Below are 18,228 nucleotides of genomic sequence, written 5' to 3'. Positions count from 1 at the left end.
TAGGAAAAGGAGTCTCTGCCCTGAAGAGCTTACAATCTAAGGCCTCGGACATGGTGACATTCACAGCGCTGACGCTCATGCTCTCCTGCTCAAGCAGGAGCTTTTTGTGGCCCTGCATGAGCGTCAGCGTGCGCGCTTGTGAGCCGGGTAGGAGGCGGGGTGGGAGGGAAGGCGGGGCTAGCGCGCCACGGCACGGCGCCGACATCACGGACTGCCATTGGCTTTTGGCGGTCACGTGACTGGTCCTCCGCTTCCCTCAGCGGGAAAAATTAAATTGTTCTGTCGGCTGCAATTCCACACGCGGAAGTGCCCTCTAAAGCCATGCTCAATAGGGATGATGTTTCCCCTCAGCGCGGCTCAGCGCGGTCTTTTTGACCATGGCCCTAGCCTAAGTGTGGAGAACTTACAGACAAAGGAGAGCGTTCTGGTAAGTGCGTCTAAAAGGGGCCATGGTCAGTGCATATGAGATGTACAATATAGTATCAGCAAGTGGGGTTACCCATTTATCTGCATGGGTGGCTGATACAGACACAGTAGCAGACTATCCCCAAACTACTAATAATGGGTTTCGAAGAGTGCCACAATTAGTCAGGCCAATGTCAGACCATATTCCTGTAGCAGGCAATCGCAACAACAATACGTGTCATTGTAATAAAGTGATACGACAAGTTACTTGCTAACGCTTGTTCCTATTCTATATAAACTACACAAAAGCATTGTTATTGCATGTTTTCTAAAGCTATGAAATTTGAAAACAAAATGTTAGTCTTGCAACACTGACATTTCATTTCATTTGTGTTCTTACAAATAGCCAATGTGATAGAGGTAGATTTAAGATTTTTGTACAAGACATTACTTTGAGTTGGCTTTTATAGCAATATAAGATAAGACAAGCCACTTTTTAATTCTGTACAATCACGTATACTAAAGGAAATGTGTCCATTTTATCAGCAATGCAATATTAACTTCAGAGAATTTTACGTGCCTCTGTAACAGACCCAACATTAAAGAGGAGTCTGTCTCCTGAGCATTCATTATAATGTTACTGAATGGAAACAGAAATGTCCTCCAATACACAGATTATAACTGTGCAGCTGCTTCAAAACCATTTAACAAAGCAGTATTCAGGAGACTTTCTTGGCAAATATGATGGCTCCAGGTGATCTCAGCAGATCTTGCATGTCATTTTAATTTACACTGCTAGAGCAGATGTCATAACATAAGGGAAGAACAGTGTAATAGCCCATCTATGAAAAACATTACCTTCTTAAATTGAAATTAAGTTATGTTAGTTACAAAGTTGTTTATCCTGATGCAGGGAATTTTTCAGAAGACCGTTATTATTTAACCACTTTTGGGACTTGAAACATATACATTGCGGTCACTTATAACATATGCAATATCATTTAAAACATATTACAGAGAATGATTGCCCAGTATTTTTTACACTTAAGCCCCAAAAAATACAGGTTAAAAGCTGCGTATAATTTTAATATTTGAATTACTAAAATTGTGACTAGCACTAAAAACGTATTATTTCTGATGCGAAAATATATATTCCGGGGAAGCAATGTTTCAATTTGTAAACATTTTCCACATAAACATATTGTATGCAACCACATATTTATTGACCATATGCATCAGTATATTGACTTTCTTGATTTTTGTTCCCACAGAACATATAGAACAAAATTATCAAGCTACTCTTATGGGGTACACAACCATAATTTAAAAAAATAAATAAAATAAAAACATGTACAATTTTAATGTATTGAAGATAGATTTTTTTGCTCATCAGACTTTTTTTTTAATTGAACCAACATCTGCAGTATATTTAGATTCTCAATAATAGGTTTAAAATCCCTCCAGTGGTTTCATGCTGCAAGTTACATTAAAAAAAAAAAAAGCAATTTATATGGAGAATAAACCGCTAAGCACTTTTCCCCTAGGAAGAAACACGTTGGATCTCTGTACCAGCTGCACTATGTGGAACAGCACTTAAAGGAAAGCAATGTGCTGCCAGCTATGTCTATAGAGATGTTGAACAAGATGTGTGTGAGCATAAATGGGATTCAAAGTGAAAATGTACACAACATAGTAGAGACAGCTTTAGTACACTTCAGCCTAACACGGTTAGCCTTAATTCTAGCTAGTAGGAAGCTAAAAAGGTATGAGGGGGGGAAATGGTGTACAGCAATAAAGAAAATGTGACAGTGGGAACACAGTGTATGTAAGAATTACAAAAAGCGTAAGCAAGCCATATACCTTTAACACAATATTTGTTTATCAAACTGATTCACATTGCAAGTCTGCAAGTTACTCTGGAAAATTCAACTGTCCTCACTAATTTCATTTAAGACCTTATTACTATATTATACATGACATCGTTTTTATTTCTTTTTTCAAATACAGTATATTCACAAATGAAGTTGAGAACATTCATGCCACCTGAAATTATGTAGTCTTGTTTCTCTTCCCCTTACAAGTCATCAATACTAGTTTTAGATGCTTGCCATGTATGCTACTTTCATTAAGTTTAACAGAAAAACAACCCTTCTTCCATTTATTGCAGAGATAACATTTAATATCTTTAGAACGTGCCAAAAAGCGGAACTGTTACTCACAATCACATTGAGCATCTAGAAACCGTATACTTACAGCTTTTGAAGCAGTGCTAATATACTGCATGACCATTTCTTTTTTGGTAGCAAAGTCTTTTTCTCTCAAAGGTGCTTTTCGATCTTCATTTAAGTTCATATCTTCCTATAGTAATAAATAAATAAAGACCAGTCAAGAAACATGGAATAAGATTTCCCATCATTTACACCTTTATATCATCCATCCTAAAAAATATATGTGTAACCTAAATATCACACTTTGCCACTTTTATTAGCTTCTGTAATGTTAAAGGTGACATTTTTCAAAAAGGAGATTTAAGTGAAAGACAGCAAATTCCCAGCAATAGCGCACCTATCGGCGCACCTATCGGCACGATCACACAGTTCAATCAATAACTTATTTAGACAGATGCAACTAAGATTTCTTTAAGAATGGCAGACCATGCTAGAAACAGATTAGTTATATAGAAAACAACCTAATTACTCACATTTCAATGAAGTTTGGAAAAGTTTACATACCAATACTGCAATATGCATAAATACACACCTATTATCTATACACACATACATAAACATATTAGTCCAATACCCATCTAAAAACCTTAGAATAAATAATGAATATATTCCAAGGGGGAAAAAAAACATTTTCTTTACCCAAAACATTATCCCTTTAACGAGATGAAACTTTTAACCTTACTCAAGAAATGCAGGTGTGTATTAACATGTCTCCTATGGGTCCCCCAAACCTGTTTCACATCAATGATACGTCAGAGCTTATCAAAGACATGCTAACATGACACACATGCCCACCGCTGGTTAGATCTAGGTTGGTTGGACTCATAAAAGTGACAGAGCCAGGTCATAAGGAGACTTGAAAAAGCAGTATAACTGCCATTAACTCCATTTTAAATGCAGATCCAGAATTTGACTGTTTCTTCTCCCTTCTACCGATCATTTTGTTTTATCTAGAATTTCTCACCACTGTTCACGTACGCAGCACTGAAGCTTTGCAGTTTCACATTTGCAATAATCTATATAAAATTTCAAATAATGCAGATAAAATAAGAAACACTTAAATAAAACATTCAATATTTGTCTCATACAGGAATATTCTAAATGTAAATATTCATTGTCATATCACCATCACGTGCGGATATCCCACTAGTTTTTATTGGCCACACATTAAGTTTGTTCTGTTCAACATTTACTTTATTTACCATTACAAAGGTGAATGGAGTACAATATGTTGTTGGCCTTACTGTCATCATGATTTGCCACATGGCAGTGAAAACCAATACCCATTTGTATCTAAACCAACAAGTTTCATTGCTTTAAGCCAGTGTCCCCAAACAGTTGTGCCCAAGGGCTCACTTGAGCGTTCAGGAGAAAGTGGCGTGGCACCAACCAATGTCCGCGCACACACACTTTGGGAAGGCGTCCAGTGCTGCGCCGGTCCTGTTTGTGGATACAAAAGTTAGATCCGACTTCCGGTGAGTACTGGCATGCAGCAGCTGTCCGCGGCACTGCGGTAGCTGGGCACCCACAAAAGGCTTGGAGGGCACCATGGTGCTTTAAGCATACACTATGTGCCTCAATGTGGCTTGATTGTGTGAGGGAAAAAACTACACACAAAATCGACGAACCAAGACTCCAAAACACCAATGCAATGGCAAGTCGTGAACACTATTGAAGGAAAAGCTGACGAACACTACAGCAAGTAAATTGCACTATAGCATCTGATATATATAAGAATGAAAAGCCTGACATTAAACAAAGTGGAAACAGGTTGTGGTTTATAAGGCAATATACTTAAATGTAAAATGTACTGCATCAAGATGATCTCTAACTTGAACGAGGTTATGTTTTATTGTAGGTTAAAGCATTACATTTCCTGGCATTACTGAAATCCCTGCTCTCTAATTGGTTAGAATTTTTGGCAACTTGCCAACTCGTCTTGCAAAGATGCAGGAAGAGCGCAGCATCTCTGTTCCTTTCCTCTCACAGCGCGGCAGCACACGCAGGCTCTCTCACACAACACACGCAGGCTCTCTCACACAGCACACGCAGGCTCTCTCTCACACAGCACATGCAGGCTCTCTCTCACAGCTGCTAGTACTGTCAGAAGCTGGCAGGTCCCAAATAGTACTGTAACTTTGTTACTTGCAACTAAGTAATATTTCTTCCACCACTTGTATAGCTTCTGCTAAGGTAATTTTTATCCGTATTTTTTATTTTTTTCGTTTGTAGTTAAAATCTCTGTCCCCCAACTTCTCTTCCCATTCTCCCCTTCAACCACTTCTCCCCACCTCTCTCCCCCATCACCTCTTTCTCCTCCCTACCTCTCCTCCACCTCTCAATCCCCCTCAACTCTCTTCTCCCCCCCCTCCTCGCTCTCTTCTCCCCCCCCCTCATCTCGCTCTCTTCTCCCCCCCATCAACTTGCTCTCTTCTCCCCCCCTCATCTCGCTCTCTTCTCCCCCCCCTCATCTCGCTCTCTTCCCCCCCCCCATCTCGCTCTCTTCCCCCCCCCTCATCTCGCTCTCTTCTCCCCCCCCTCATCTCGCTCTCTTCTCCCCCCCCCCCCCCTCATCTCGCTCTCTTCTCCCCCCCCCCCCCCTCATCTCGCTTTTTTCTCCCCCCCCCTCATCTCGCTCTCTTCTCCCCCCCCCCTCATCTCGCTCTTCTCCCCCCCCTCATCTCGCTCTTCTCCCCCCCCTCATCTCGCTCTTCTCCCCCCCCCCTCATCTCGCTCTTCTCCCCCCCCCTCATCTCGCTCTTCTCCCCCCCTCATCTCGCTCTTCTCCCCCCCCCCCTCATCTCGCTCTCTTCCCCCCCCCCCATCTCGCTCTCTTCTCCTCCCCTCTCATCTCGCTCTCTTCTCCCCCCCTCATCTCGCTCTCTTTCCCCCCCCCCCCTCATCTCGCTCTCTTCCCCCCCCCCTCATCTCGCTCTCTTCTCCCCTACCCCCCCTCATCTCGCTCTCTTCCCCCCCCCCCTCATCTCGCTCTTCTCCCCCCCTCATCTCGCTCTTCTCCCCACCTCATCTCGCTCTTCTCCCCCCCTCATCTCGCTCTTCTCCCCCCCTCATCTCGCTCTTCTCCCCCCCTCATCTCGCTCTTCTCCCCCCCCCTCATCTCGCTCTTTTCTCCTCCCCCCCCCCCCACATCTCTCTTCTCCCCCCCCTCACGTCTCTCTTCTCCCCCTCATCTCGCTCTCTTCTGCCCCCCCCCTCACATCTCTCTTCTCCCCTGTTTTAATTACTAACCACCAGGCACCATCTCCATTTAACCAATTCACTGACCGATTATTCTCTTTCTACAAATTTGAAGCACTGTTGTGGTAAACACTATATATATATATATATATATATATATATATATATATATATATATATATATATATATATATATATATATATATATATATATATATATATATATATATATATATATATATATATATATATATATATATATATATATAACCATTGCTATTAAACCGAGCACTAAATGTTACTCCCCCTATAATTGTCCACACACACTTACTATATTTTTAAACACAAAGGCCAATGTTTACGAAGCAGCACTATTCCATAAGACAGAACTGAGTGCAAGTAAAGAGGCCGTACAGGGCTTTCTGCTGCTGGAAAGTGATGTATGGAATCACTTTTTAGTTTGTAGTTAAAATCTCTGTCCCCCAACTTCTCTTCCCATTCTCCCCTTCAACCACTTCTCCCCACCTCTCTCCCCATCACCTCTTTCTCCTCCCTACCTCTCCTCTCTTCTCCCCTCCTCCACCTCTCAATCCCCCTCAACTCTCTTCTCCCCCCCCCTCCTCGCTCTCTTCCCCCCTCATCTCGCTCTCTTCTCCCCCCCCCTCATCTCGCTCTCTTCCCCCCCCCCCTCATCTCGCTCTCTTCTCCCCCCCCTCATCTCGCTCTCTTCTCCCCCCCTCATCTCGCTCTCTTCTCCCCCCCCTCATCTCGCTCTCTTCTCCCCCCCCCCTCATCTCGCTCTCTTCTCCCCCCCCCTCATCTCGCTCTCTTCTCCCCCCCCTCATCTCGCTCTCTTCTCCCCCCCCTCATCTCGCTCTCTTCTCCCCCCCCCTCATCTCGCTCTTCTCCCCCCCCTCATCTCGCTCTTCTCCCCCCCCTCATCTCGCTCTTCTCCCCCCCCTCATCTCGCTCTTCTCCCCCCCCTCATCTCGCTCTTCTCCCCCCCCTCATCTCGCTCTTCTCCCCCCCCTCATCTCGCTCTTCTCCCCCCCCCTCATCTCGCTCTTCTCCCCCCCCCTCATCTCGCTCTTCTCCCCCCCCTCATCTCGCTCTTCTCCCCCCCCCCTCATCTCGCTCTTCTCCCCCCCTCATCTCGCTCTTCTCCCCCCCTCCCTCATCTCGCTCTTCTCCCCCCCCTCATCTCGCTCTTCTCCCCCCCCCTCATCTCGCTCTTCTCCCCCCCCCCTCATCTCGCTCTTCCCCACCCTCATCTCGCTCTCTTCTCCCCCCCCCCTCATCTCGCTCTTCTCCCCCCCTCATCTCGCTCTCTTCTTCCCCCCCCCCCTCATCTCGCTCTCTTCTCCCCTCTCATCTCGCTCTCTTCTCCCCCCCTCATCTCGCTCTCTTTCCCCCCCCCTCATCTCGCTCTCTTTCCCCCCCCTCCCTCATCTCGCTCTCTTCTCCCCTACCCCCCCTCATCTCGCTCTCTTCTCCCCTACCACCCCTCATCTCGCTCTCTTCCCCCCCCTCATCTCGCTCTTCTCCCCCCCTCATCTCGCTCTTCTCCCCCCCTCATCTCGCTCTTCTCCCCCCCCTCATCTCGCTCTTCTCCCCCCCCCCTCATCTCGCTCTTTTCTCCTCCCCCCCCCCACATCTCTCTTCTCCCCCCCCCCCCCCTCACGTCTCTCTTCTCCCCCTCATCTCGCTCTCTTCTGCCCCCCCCCCCCCCTCACATCTCTCTGCTCCCCCCTCATCTCGCTCTCTTCTCCCCCCCCCCCCCCCCCTCACATCTCTCTTCTCCCCTGTTTTAATTACTAACCACCAGGCACCATCTCCATTTAACCAATTCACTGACCGATTATTCTCTTTCTACAAATTTGAAGCACTGTTGTGGTAAACACTATATATATATATATATATATCCATTGCTATTAAACCGAGCACTAAATGTTACTCCCCCTATAATTGTCCACACACACTTACTATATTTTTAAACACAAAGGCCAATGTTTACGAAGCAGCACTATTCCATAAGACAGAACTGAGTGCAAGTAAAGAGGCCGTACAGGGCTTTCTGCTGCTGGAAAGTGATGTATGGAATCACACAGCTAAGTAAATGTACAGCAGGCCTGAATGAACTTGAGTAATACTATTGTTTGTCATGCAATATGCCTCCTTAAGATCTCCAGGGCACACATTTGCCACTACTATAGTTGGTATTTATGCAAGACAAGTAGAACACATACATTGCATTGATGTTGTGTATCACTATATATAATTTTTAAATTATCTGTATCTCGTGTATCTGCTTGCAGGGCACAAAAGGGCAGACAAAAAAAGGGAAGGGCAAAAATATAAAATACTTAGGAAATAGCCAAAATATTTAAGAGATAGCGTTTTCAGCCATGAGTCATGTTCTGGGTCCCCACCTGTCAGCGGCTCTGTTGTCCATTAGATCTGTGACACACACCGACACTCAACAACACTACGTCATGACTCGAGTACACACCAACCCGTGTGTCACACCCCCGTGACCCACCCATACAAGCACCCCCACCGAGACCCACACACCTCCCCCCGTGATCCACTCATACATGCGTCCCCCCATGATCCACCTATACACGCCCGCACCCCCTCCTGTGACACCCAAGTGTGCCGCACCCCCTCCCGTGACACACCCAGACGCTGCGCCCTTACTTAGCACACCCATACACACCGCGCCCCTCCATGACACACCCATACCCGCTGCACCCCTCCGTGACACACCCATACACACACCCCCTCTGTAACACCCCCACGTGACATCCATACACGCGCCCCCCTCCATGACATCCATATGCATGCCCCCTCCATGACACACACATACATGCACCTCCCCTCCTCTGTGACGCACCCATACATGCGCCACTCCCGTGACACACCCATACATGAGCCACCCCCCCTCCGTGACATCCAACACATGCCGCCTTGTGACACACCCATACACGCGCCCCCCTCCATGACACCCCCCCATGACACTCCCCCTCCACGTACACCCCCTCCCGGTGACACTTATACACGCCCCCTTAACACACCCACAAACTCTTCCCCACCCACCCACACAGAGTGCTTCAACCTTGCTGCCTCCCCTCCCTTGCAGCGAGAGTCCTGATGCTACGTGCCTTGCTCCCCAACCCGCCTTGAGTCCGACTAAAGCTGCATTAGTGAAGCATGATATGCCAGTTTCAGCAGTGATAGGTCAGTCAGCACTGCCAGCACAGCAAAATTTTGCTTTTTCTATCCCTGGTACAGGGTATACTGTCAGTAAGATATAATAAACATTGTCCAAAATGCAATGGCAACCAAGGAAATAAATTTATATCAACATGCCTTGGAATTGTATGATTTGCAGACTAAAAAATGCCCATTCACCGATACCGTTACACTTGTCTTAAAAAATGTTTTATTATTTTTGGCATGCACATACCCTTTTTCTAATTTATTACTCAAAAATGTGTGAACTTGAAGCCATGTAATGTCTCTGCAGCGAGTCTTTATCAAGTTCAATTTTGTTTGTTTTCATCCATCAACAAGCAACTAAAAGGAAAGAATTTTACATTTGAGGACAGAGCAGATTTTGGAAAAGGTCATTATGTACGTGAGCGGTTTGCTGTTTGCAACATTGGAGATTGCATTCCAATATCAAAACAATGCACACTCATTTAACAAGGTTCAGTGGAATCAATACTTAATCCAAATGTATATCATCTACCTTAGAGAATTGATTAGATTGACAATTTGTACACAGATTGTGTACTCATTTGTTTTTCAGTGAACTTCAAGCTAGGTTTTTTTTGCAAATAAGATGAGCAAATTGTAAAATGTTTTATAAAAAGACCATCCAACATTTTGCAAACAGAATAGGTACCACTGTAGTTCCTCTGCTCATGGTAGATAGATGTACCTACCTCTAAGCAATTACTCTTAGTATGCAGTTAACCACACACCGAAATCATTCTGTTTAAAGGAGCAGATCATGTAATTATCCCACGTGGGTTTGTTGTTGTTGTTTGGTTTTTAAACAAATTAGTTCTGGAGTATTAGATAATACTTACTACATTTTTTTATTATTCAACTCTTAAAGCCATTTTTACGTTTTAATAAACGGAGCAAGCTTTGATTTCTATTACAGGTTTTAACACACTACCCCAGCAGTGCAAGATCTTTGTAACACTTTCCTGTTTGTGATAATGTGTTGCCAATATTCCCAGCCGTTTGAGCTGCAAACTGTAACAATAGCTAATGTTATATTTGTACTTTAAGAAAACATTGTAGCTGCTGAGTTACACTGACTGAAGGATTGCTTCAAACTGAAAAGCAGACATTTAGTGAGCCGTGGGAAGCAGGAATTTGCTGATCGATTATGGGAGAACTGATTGATCAGCAGCTTAGGTAATTAGTTTTCAATAAAGGTAAGTGCTGCGCAGATTGCCTCTTTATAAGTACCTTTTTAAGTGCCCCCCAAAAACACGTTGTTTAGCTGCTAAATATGTATAGTTGGAGGGAATTTATCAAACTAGTGCATGTCCACTTTTTGTTGTATTAGCAGCTACATCAAAATAGTACAATAGAAAAGTGAATATGTAGAAAAAGGCTGCACTTATAGTGCTGGCTATGCAACCGGCTACACATGACGTCAACTGTCGCCGTTGTAATAGCGATTCCTGCTTATAGTGCAGGAGGAGAGGGGGCGACCAGAGGGCGGGGCGGAAGCGTGGCCGTGAGTGGTCCACCCTCATTGGCTGAACCACTCACGTCACGCAGCGGTCGCCGAAAAAGTCAAAATCCTTTGACTGCCAGCAATCGTGACCCTCTATGGGCACCAGCGACGGACTGAATGTACTTGTGCAACGTCAGTCGCCAGCACTATAAGCGCAGCCAAAGTCACAAATCAACAGTTACATAAAGCAGCAGCAGTCAAGTAGCTATTTTTGTTGCCATTTAAGGAGGCAGTGCCACATGCTAACAAAAAAAATTTGTGTAAAAATCTAAAATGTTTAAATCTGGGTGACTGATGTGTTTCTTACCCAAGTACATATCTAAGTGTTTGTAAATATTTTTGGAAAATTAGTTTGTACACACAGTGAGCTGAGACCTGGGAGGAGCTGGATTTCCTCTGGCTACTCCCTTTGTCTGTGTCCCATTATTTTCAACAAAACTTTGTGAATAAAGGCAGAACCCCCTATCCTTCAACATATATACACACACACACACACACACACACACACACACACACACACACACACACACATATATATACCTGCTTAAATGGGCTCCATGTGTATGGATATTCCAGGCAAAAGGTGACATATTGTGTGCTCATTTGCATGTCATTTCCCAGTGGGAGCACTGTATGCTAGGTCAGCGGTGCGCAAACTGGGGGGCGCGACCCCCAGGAGGGGGGCACGAGAATGACTGCTGGGGGGGGCGGGGTTTACAGAGGCCCCGCGTGCTTCCCGAAGGCACTTAAATTAAGTGCCGGGGGAGCTGCAGGGCCTCTGTAAGCCTTTACTTACCTTGGCTCCGACAGCTTCCTTCCCGCGTCGCCATGGCAACGTGACGTGAGGTCATGTGACGTCACGTTGCTATGGCAACGTAACGTCATGCCGCCGGAGCGGAGGTAAGTGGGGGTGAGGTGGGGCGCGGGAGTGAGGAGACCGTCGGCAGGGGGGCGCAGGGAAAAAAGTTCGCGCCCCCCTGTGCTAGGTGATAATGGTTGAAAGGTAGGGGCGCAGACCTGTCTAAGACATGTGAATGTACTCACAACTGATATTCTTTATTGGCTATATGCCAACGGTGGAGGTTTTTTGTTGTCTTTTTCAGCCACCATAATTGAAAATGTGTGGTAAACCTACCCAGCCTAGAAATATTGCAAAGCAAGTATAAACCAACCTCACACTGATGATACCAATCAAGGTTGAAACATGTCTGTGAGTGGTTTGACTTGCTTTGCTAGTCCCATGCTGTGCTTAAAATCTGTGTGAACGGCGATGTATCTGCTTAAATGGGCTCCATGTGTATGTATATACCAGGCAAAAGGTGACACATTGTGTGCTCATCTGCATGTCATTTCCCATAATCCCTTGCTGCAGTGTAAGCGCTGTGCGCTGGGTGATAATGGTGAAAGGCAGGTTGCAGACCTGTCTAAGACATGCAAATGAGCATACAGTAATATTTCCATTTGAGCTATATATATATTTATACACACACACACACACACACACACACACACACACACACACACACACACACACACATTTTCCGATACGGGTAGGGAGGAATATAGGTAAAGTAAAATACTTAATTTACAAATTCTACCCCCATTCAGAAGCCTTGAAGAAATAGAATTTGTAATTAATTTCTAAAGAAAAAAGCAGTTATGGTGAATAAAGGTGATAAACTCCACGTACAGCAAATAAAAATTTGACTTGTGAGCATTCACATGTCACAGACCAGTCCATAACCCTGCTTTTTCTTATTATCTCTTAACATACAATTCTTTCACTGCAGCCAGGGATTCTGGGTAATAACATGCAAATGAGCATGACCCTCTTTACTTCTTGTCCATTCTTACATGGACCCCTATAAGCTTATGCCTGCCATATTACACAGCCTGGGTTAAAGAAGTGCATAGTCCGTAAACATACTCTGAGAAATGCAGGGTTAGCTAATTAGGGAAATCAGAGAAATGCAGGGTTAGCTAATTAGGAAAATCAATGGACTGAATTAAAATACCAAAGTTATAATTTTTGTATATTAAGTGTACAGGCTTGATATTCTACAACAATACTTTTCAGACATTAATAATTGCGGAAAACTTCAAAAATGTAGTGTGACCCTGGAGAACTCCAACCCATGTATCCTATGTAATGTAAGTGAAATTACTGCTGCTTTGGTAGTGCTTGTAGCTATAACTAAACATATTTCTACATTACATCAAATTAACAACATAATTACCAAATTGAAATATATATATAATTTTTTTAAGGTAAAAAAAAAACAGAAATGTTTGCACACCCCTGTTGTGGATGAAAGATGATAACCAAAATAAGAGATTACGTTATGTAATACATGTTGTATTGCTTTCTCTCAACCCAGGGGGAGCATGTGGGAAAAAACAACAGGAAAAAACACACTAAGTGCAGACAATAAAGTGCAATGGTTAAACTATATTTGAAGCTTGGCTCTTATGTGCTGCCTACTCACAAGATGTCAGTAGGATAAAGACAGTGGCGGGATAGGTGGAGTCTGGTGAGTCTTTCAGGACACAGACAGGAAGCAGCTAGGACTTGGATATCAGGTGCACATGTACATGGAAAGATATAGAAAAACCTCCATGGTGCAGATCAATGGTATAAAGGTAATTTAATGAATTGCTAAAAAATGTGCACTTACAAGGTTAAAATACAATATTAGCGTTTATCACTTAATAAGTGAATAGGAGTGTTAAGGATGGTTGCCGCAGCTCACCGCACCGCCGACGTCCCGAAATGGCTTTGTCACAGGCTTTCCGTGGTTCCCTCTTCACCATGCAGTGTGGGGATCACCTCCAGCAGTGTCTCCGGCGCGATACGTCACTTCCAGTGGGCACGATCAACTCCGTCGCGTCACTTCCGGTCCGGCACAGGATTGACAGCTCGCAGCACCAATCCTCTCACTTCCTAGGCGGGTCCACTCTACGCGTTTCGCCAATAGAATGGCTGGCTTCGTCAGGAGTATGGAACCCCCCCTTCATGCTTAACCTTATATACCCTAGTTAATTGCCGGTATTATTAACCTATGAAATGCTGCCATGAGACCTATAGCTATCTGAGAACATGGTTAGATGTATTCACATGATCAATTTAAAAAGTGGAATAAACAACCAGATAGATATTTGAGGAAATACTCTAATAGTATGATACACTGTGCAAATACAACAAATATAAATAATGGTCACATTATATATTTGTATGAACTGGGACTTTGAGGTAAGGAGTGGATACGAGGTATACAAAATATACAAACATCTGAAAAATATATTTAAAAAAACTTGTTTAAAAAACTTTAATATTATTTTATGTATAAAAATATATATATGTATATATTAAAAATATATTAAAAGTGAGTTCAAGGGAAGTGGTGGGTCTGAACCCATCAATATGACTATGAAGATGTGGATACATCCCAGAAATATACTAATACATATTATAAAGTTACATGCTTCATACATAGGGGATGGTGCAGTAACAGCATTGGAATCCATTAAAAATCCTAATATCAGGATATAGCAAATATAAAATATACAATGATAAAACAACACATCGAGTGATCAATACTAAAGCAGTACATAATACATAGTATAACAATATACATAATTTTGGCAAACAAAAGCTTACCAAGAACTTAGACATACAGATGTAGCAGTCGCTCTTGCCGCAAACAAATGACCGCCGGCGCTTTGCCCCTACTCACACCGCCAGCCACTTTGCTGCTAAGGTAAGTGCCTAAACCCCTGCCCTAAATCCCTTACCCCCAAAACCCTTAAATTAACCCCCAACCCTAAACCGTAATAAAACCGTCAAAGCGACCGGTGGTGGGGATACAAGCGGCGGATCGGCTGTGGCGGAGGGTCCGTCTGCAGCAAACCGCCGGCAGTGATTTTGCCACGGCGAAAAAGCCACAACCAAATGTCCCATTTCGGGAGCAGACACCATTGTGAGAGATAGGTGCGTGCAAAAAAAAAAAAAAAAGTAAGGGGGCTGGGGCTAACGTGTTAATGCACCCACGGGCGCACCCCAGTGGGTGCGATAACGTCTGCTACATCTGTACTTTGGATATAAAGAAAAATATTGCAATGATGGTGGTAAATTATTTTATATTGTAAGATTCTACTGAAAGGCATTGTGACGGTGCTCGTCTCCAATCAGGAAGTGGACCCGCAGGGCTGAGGAAGGGATGCAGAATAACCGACCAGAGCCCTGGAACCGAGTCCTGTAAGAGTATCCATAGTCCAGTAAACAGGCAGAGGTCAGGGCAGGCAGAAAGCAGTGAGGTCAGGGTCACGGTCTGGGGTTAGCAACAGGGGAATCCAAACAGACAAAAAGGTAAGGCTGCGTCCATGCTGCCGCTGAGCGTGCTGACTGCAACTAAAATCAATTGGTGACATCACCGCTCTCAAGCATGAGTGCTCTCAGCGGCAGCGTGGATGCAGCCTAAGGCTGCGGTCCCAGTCATAACTGTGACACGCGCGCCCGGAACTAACCGCGATCTGCGGTCTGAGGGGAGAGAGGGAGCTTGCGACGGGAGGGGGCGTGGTCGGGGATTTGCGGGGGCATGGCCATTACGTCACACGGCTGGTTCGCCCTCATTGGGTGAACCGCGGTGGGGGCGTGGCCACGCCTCCGTCGCAAGGTTTTAACTCAATTTGATTGAGTTGGAAAAAACCTTGCAGCACGGCGTGGCTGCACCTTCAGCGTGACGGTACGTACTGGGCCCAGCCCCATTGAGGGGCGGTGCTTACACGCACAGCGCACGCCGCACAGGCTGTTACTGGGACCGCCGCCTAAGGCATGACAGCGATGACAACATTAACTGCAAACGTTAGAACTTTGCTCTGCGACTCCCACTAGGAACTGCAGCTTAATATAGCAGGCTGCCAGTACACAAAATGGCCAAACTGAGCAGAAAGGGAAGGCAACCAGGAAAACCCGAACCACAGCAAAACTCGGCACAGATCGAGCAGAATCCTTGCAGCCATAAAATAAGGCTGTGTATAAATAATTCACATTAAGTGACACCAAAATACAATAGCAAGTTTTGCAAATAAAGTGTTTATGTAACAAAGTACTACAACTGCCCAGACTAGACAAGTTAGCAGCTTGCATTCCTCACTGTCAACTTTCAGCCATAAGCTTATTTCCCTCTCTATAAATTACAGTATGTTTAAAATACTTGTCAATATGAATAATATTCTTTTGCCTTGGTCTATTTAAACATGACAAACAGAAATACTTCTATTTATATGCTAATTTATACGTTAAAATATCTCCCGAAACTGTCACATCATAAGTCCACATGCCTGTAAGAAAGGTAGGAGGAAAAAAAAACTACAGAATGAGGGTTCTTGTAAAACCCATTTTCTAAAGGACTAACCACCTAAGCGTTAAGCATTGTATTTCCAAACAGAAAAACATATATTATGCAGGATAACTACAACAAAATATTTTTTTTTTGATGACTTGAATAGATATGTGGGAGTTTGCATTCAAGTGTCTTGAAGTACAGAACGGTAGTCACATGAAGAGAAGTTATTCAAATAAGGACGAATTAATTTCAGAGAGAAAAAATGATTTTTTTTTTCTGGCAGAACATTATATATAATACAGATTTATATTGTGGTATAATTATGTCCAACAAAACCATAACCAAAAAGTGATGCAAATAATTTGTATTGTATGTCTTTATTTATATAGCGCCATTAATGTACATAGCGCTTCACAGCAGTAATATATACGTGACAATCATATAAATAACAAATAATATAAATGACACATGAAGGGGAGAAGTGCTTCAGACATAAATGTAACATTTAGGAAAATAAGTCCCTGCTCCAAAGAGCTTACAATCTAATTTGTTGGTAGGAAGAACGTACAGAGACAGTAGGAGGGCGTTCTGGTAAGTGTGTCTGCAGGAGGCCAGGGTTAATGTATGAGGTATTAATTATCAGCCATGGAGCTACTCATATGCTTCCTTAAGCAGGGGTGTTTTGAGGTGGGTATTGAATGTGGATAGAAAGGGTGTTAGTCGGGTATTGGGGGGAAGGGCATTCCAGAGGTGCAGGGCAGTCAGTGAGAAAGGTTAAAGGCGGGAGAGGGCTTTAGATACAAAAGGGGATAGAGAGAAGACATCCTTGAGCAGAACACAAGAGTCGGGATGGTGTGTAGCGAGAAATTAGGGTTGAGATGTAAGGAGGAGCAGAAGAGTGTAACGCTTTAAAAGTGAGGAGGAGAATTGAGTGTGTGGTACTGGATTTGATAGGAAGCCAGGAGAGGGACTTCAGCAGGGGAGACGCTGAGACAAGTTTAGGAAATAGTAGAGTGATTCTAGCAGCAGCGTTTAGGATAGATTGTAGGGGAGACAGGTGAGAGGCAGGAAGGCCGGACAGCAGGAGGTTACAGTAGTCTAGAAGGGAGAGAATGAGGGTCTGTGTCAAAGTTTTTGCAGTCGAGCAACAGAGGAAAGGGCGTGTCTTGGCAATATTGCGGAGGAAAAAATACGACAGTTTTTTGCTACCTTTTGAATGTCAGAAGAGAATGTGAGAGAGGAGTCGAGTGTGACCCCTAGGCAGTGTGCTTGGACTACTGGGTGAATAATAGTACTTCCAACAGTAGTGTGGAAGGAGGAAATAGGGCCAGGTTTGGGAGGAAATATGAGGAGCTCTGTTTTTGCCATGTTAAGTTTACCAAGATCCCAGTACAATGTGCCTTTAATGTCTGCAGCACTTGTAAGTCCGCTGCTTAAATGTTACGTAAAACATTACGTTACCCATACACCTAGTTACAACTTAGACACTGCCTCTCCATTTAGACGGTGGAAACATGCAGATCTAGTGCAATGGTTGGTCGCGTAGTCTGCACGAATTCTGCCACGAGTACAGTCCTGGCACCGCGTGCTCGTGAATCCCCACGATCAGACTAATGGCTGATCAGGATTAACACAGCGGGGTTCCCCGATTCTGAATAGGACTCCCGCTATGCGAATCCTACCGGGATGCATCTGTCTGTAAGAGACGCGCAGTGAGAGTAGATAGAACCAATCCCTCTCTCTGCGTACCTTTAACAGGCTCTCGCACGGCTTTTATTTGAATGACCTATTATTGAAGCAGGGGGTCTCCGGAGATGAACCACATTAATTTCAGCCCCTGGGACACCCTGCTTCCAGAGTTACAGGCCCCAGTATGGGGTGCGAGTATCTTCTGTGCGTTTAAACATCCCGGTCACGTGACATGACAGTATAGATAACCACATTGACAATCAATGCATTTTTTGGTAAATGTTTGTTTTTATTTAATTGTAATGTATTTTTTTAGTGATTTTTTTTTTTAGGTTGCCCATTCATTGCCCCCATTGTGGGCACAGCTTGCCACAATGACAAATCGGTAAAGGGGTAGGGGGTAGGAGTAGTTTCCCCGGGAAAGGTGGTTAGGCAGCGGGATAAACCCTTTAATTATTATCATGGATAATAACCACTTCAGTGATTACAGGGTTACAAGCCAATTCTTTTTATTTTTCCCCCCGTCGGTGCCCACTGAAGACACAGATGGCCTTCATCCTGACAGGGTTAAGTACAACTTTTATATACTATATGCTGGCTTGGT

At 44.2% G+C, this 18,228-nt stretch overlaps 1 protein-coding gene across 9 annotated transcripts in view; it reads right to left on the bottom strand.

Annotated features, from left to right (window-relative positions):
• Positions 1 to 18,228, bottom strand: part of DIAPH3 (diaphanous related formin 3) — a 782,005-nt gene that overhangs the window by 664,609 nt on the left and 99,168 nt on the right. For all 9 annotated transcript variants that reach the window (XR_012799927.1, XM_075591046.1, XM_075591039.1 and 6 more), the window contains exon 4: positions 2,659 to 2,763. Coding sequence is in view for 8 of the 9 variants with exons in the window: in XM_075591046.1 (XP_075447161.1) it covers positions 2,659 to 2,763 (105 nt within the window). In the remaining variant the exon portion in view is untranslated. The remainder of the gene's footprint in view (positions 1 to 2,658; positions 2,764 to 18,228) is intronic.

The sequence above is a fragment of the Ascaphus truei genome, chromosome 3 (genome assembly GCF_040206685.1).
Source record: "Ascaphus truei isolate aAscTru1 chromosome 3, aAscTru1.hap1, whole genome shotgun sequence".
Lineage (NCBI taxonomy): Eukaryota > Metazoa > Chordata > Amphibia > Anura > Ascaphidae > Ascaphus > Ascaphus truei.
Note: the sequence above shows the minus strand (reverse complement) of the source record. Positions and strands in the feature narration are given on the sequence as shown.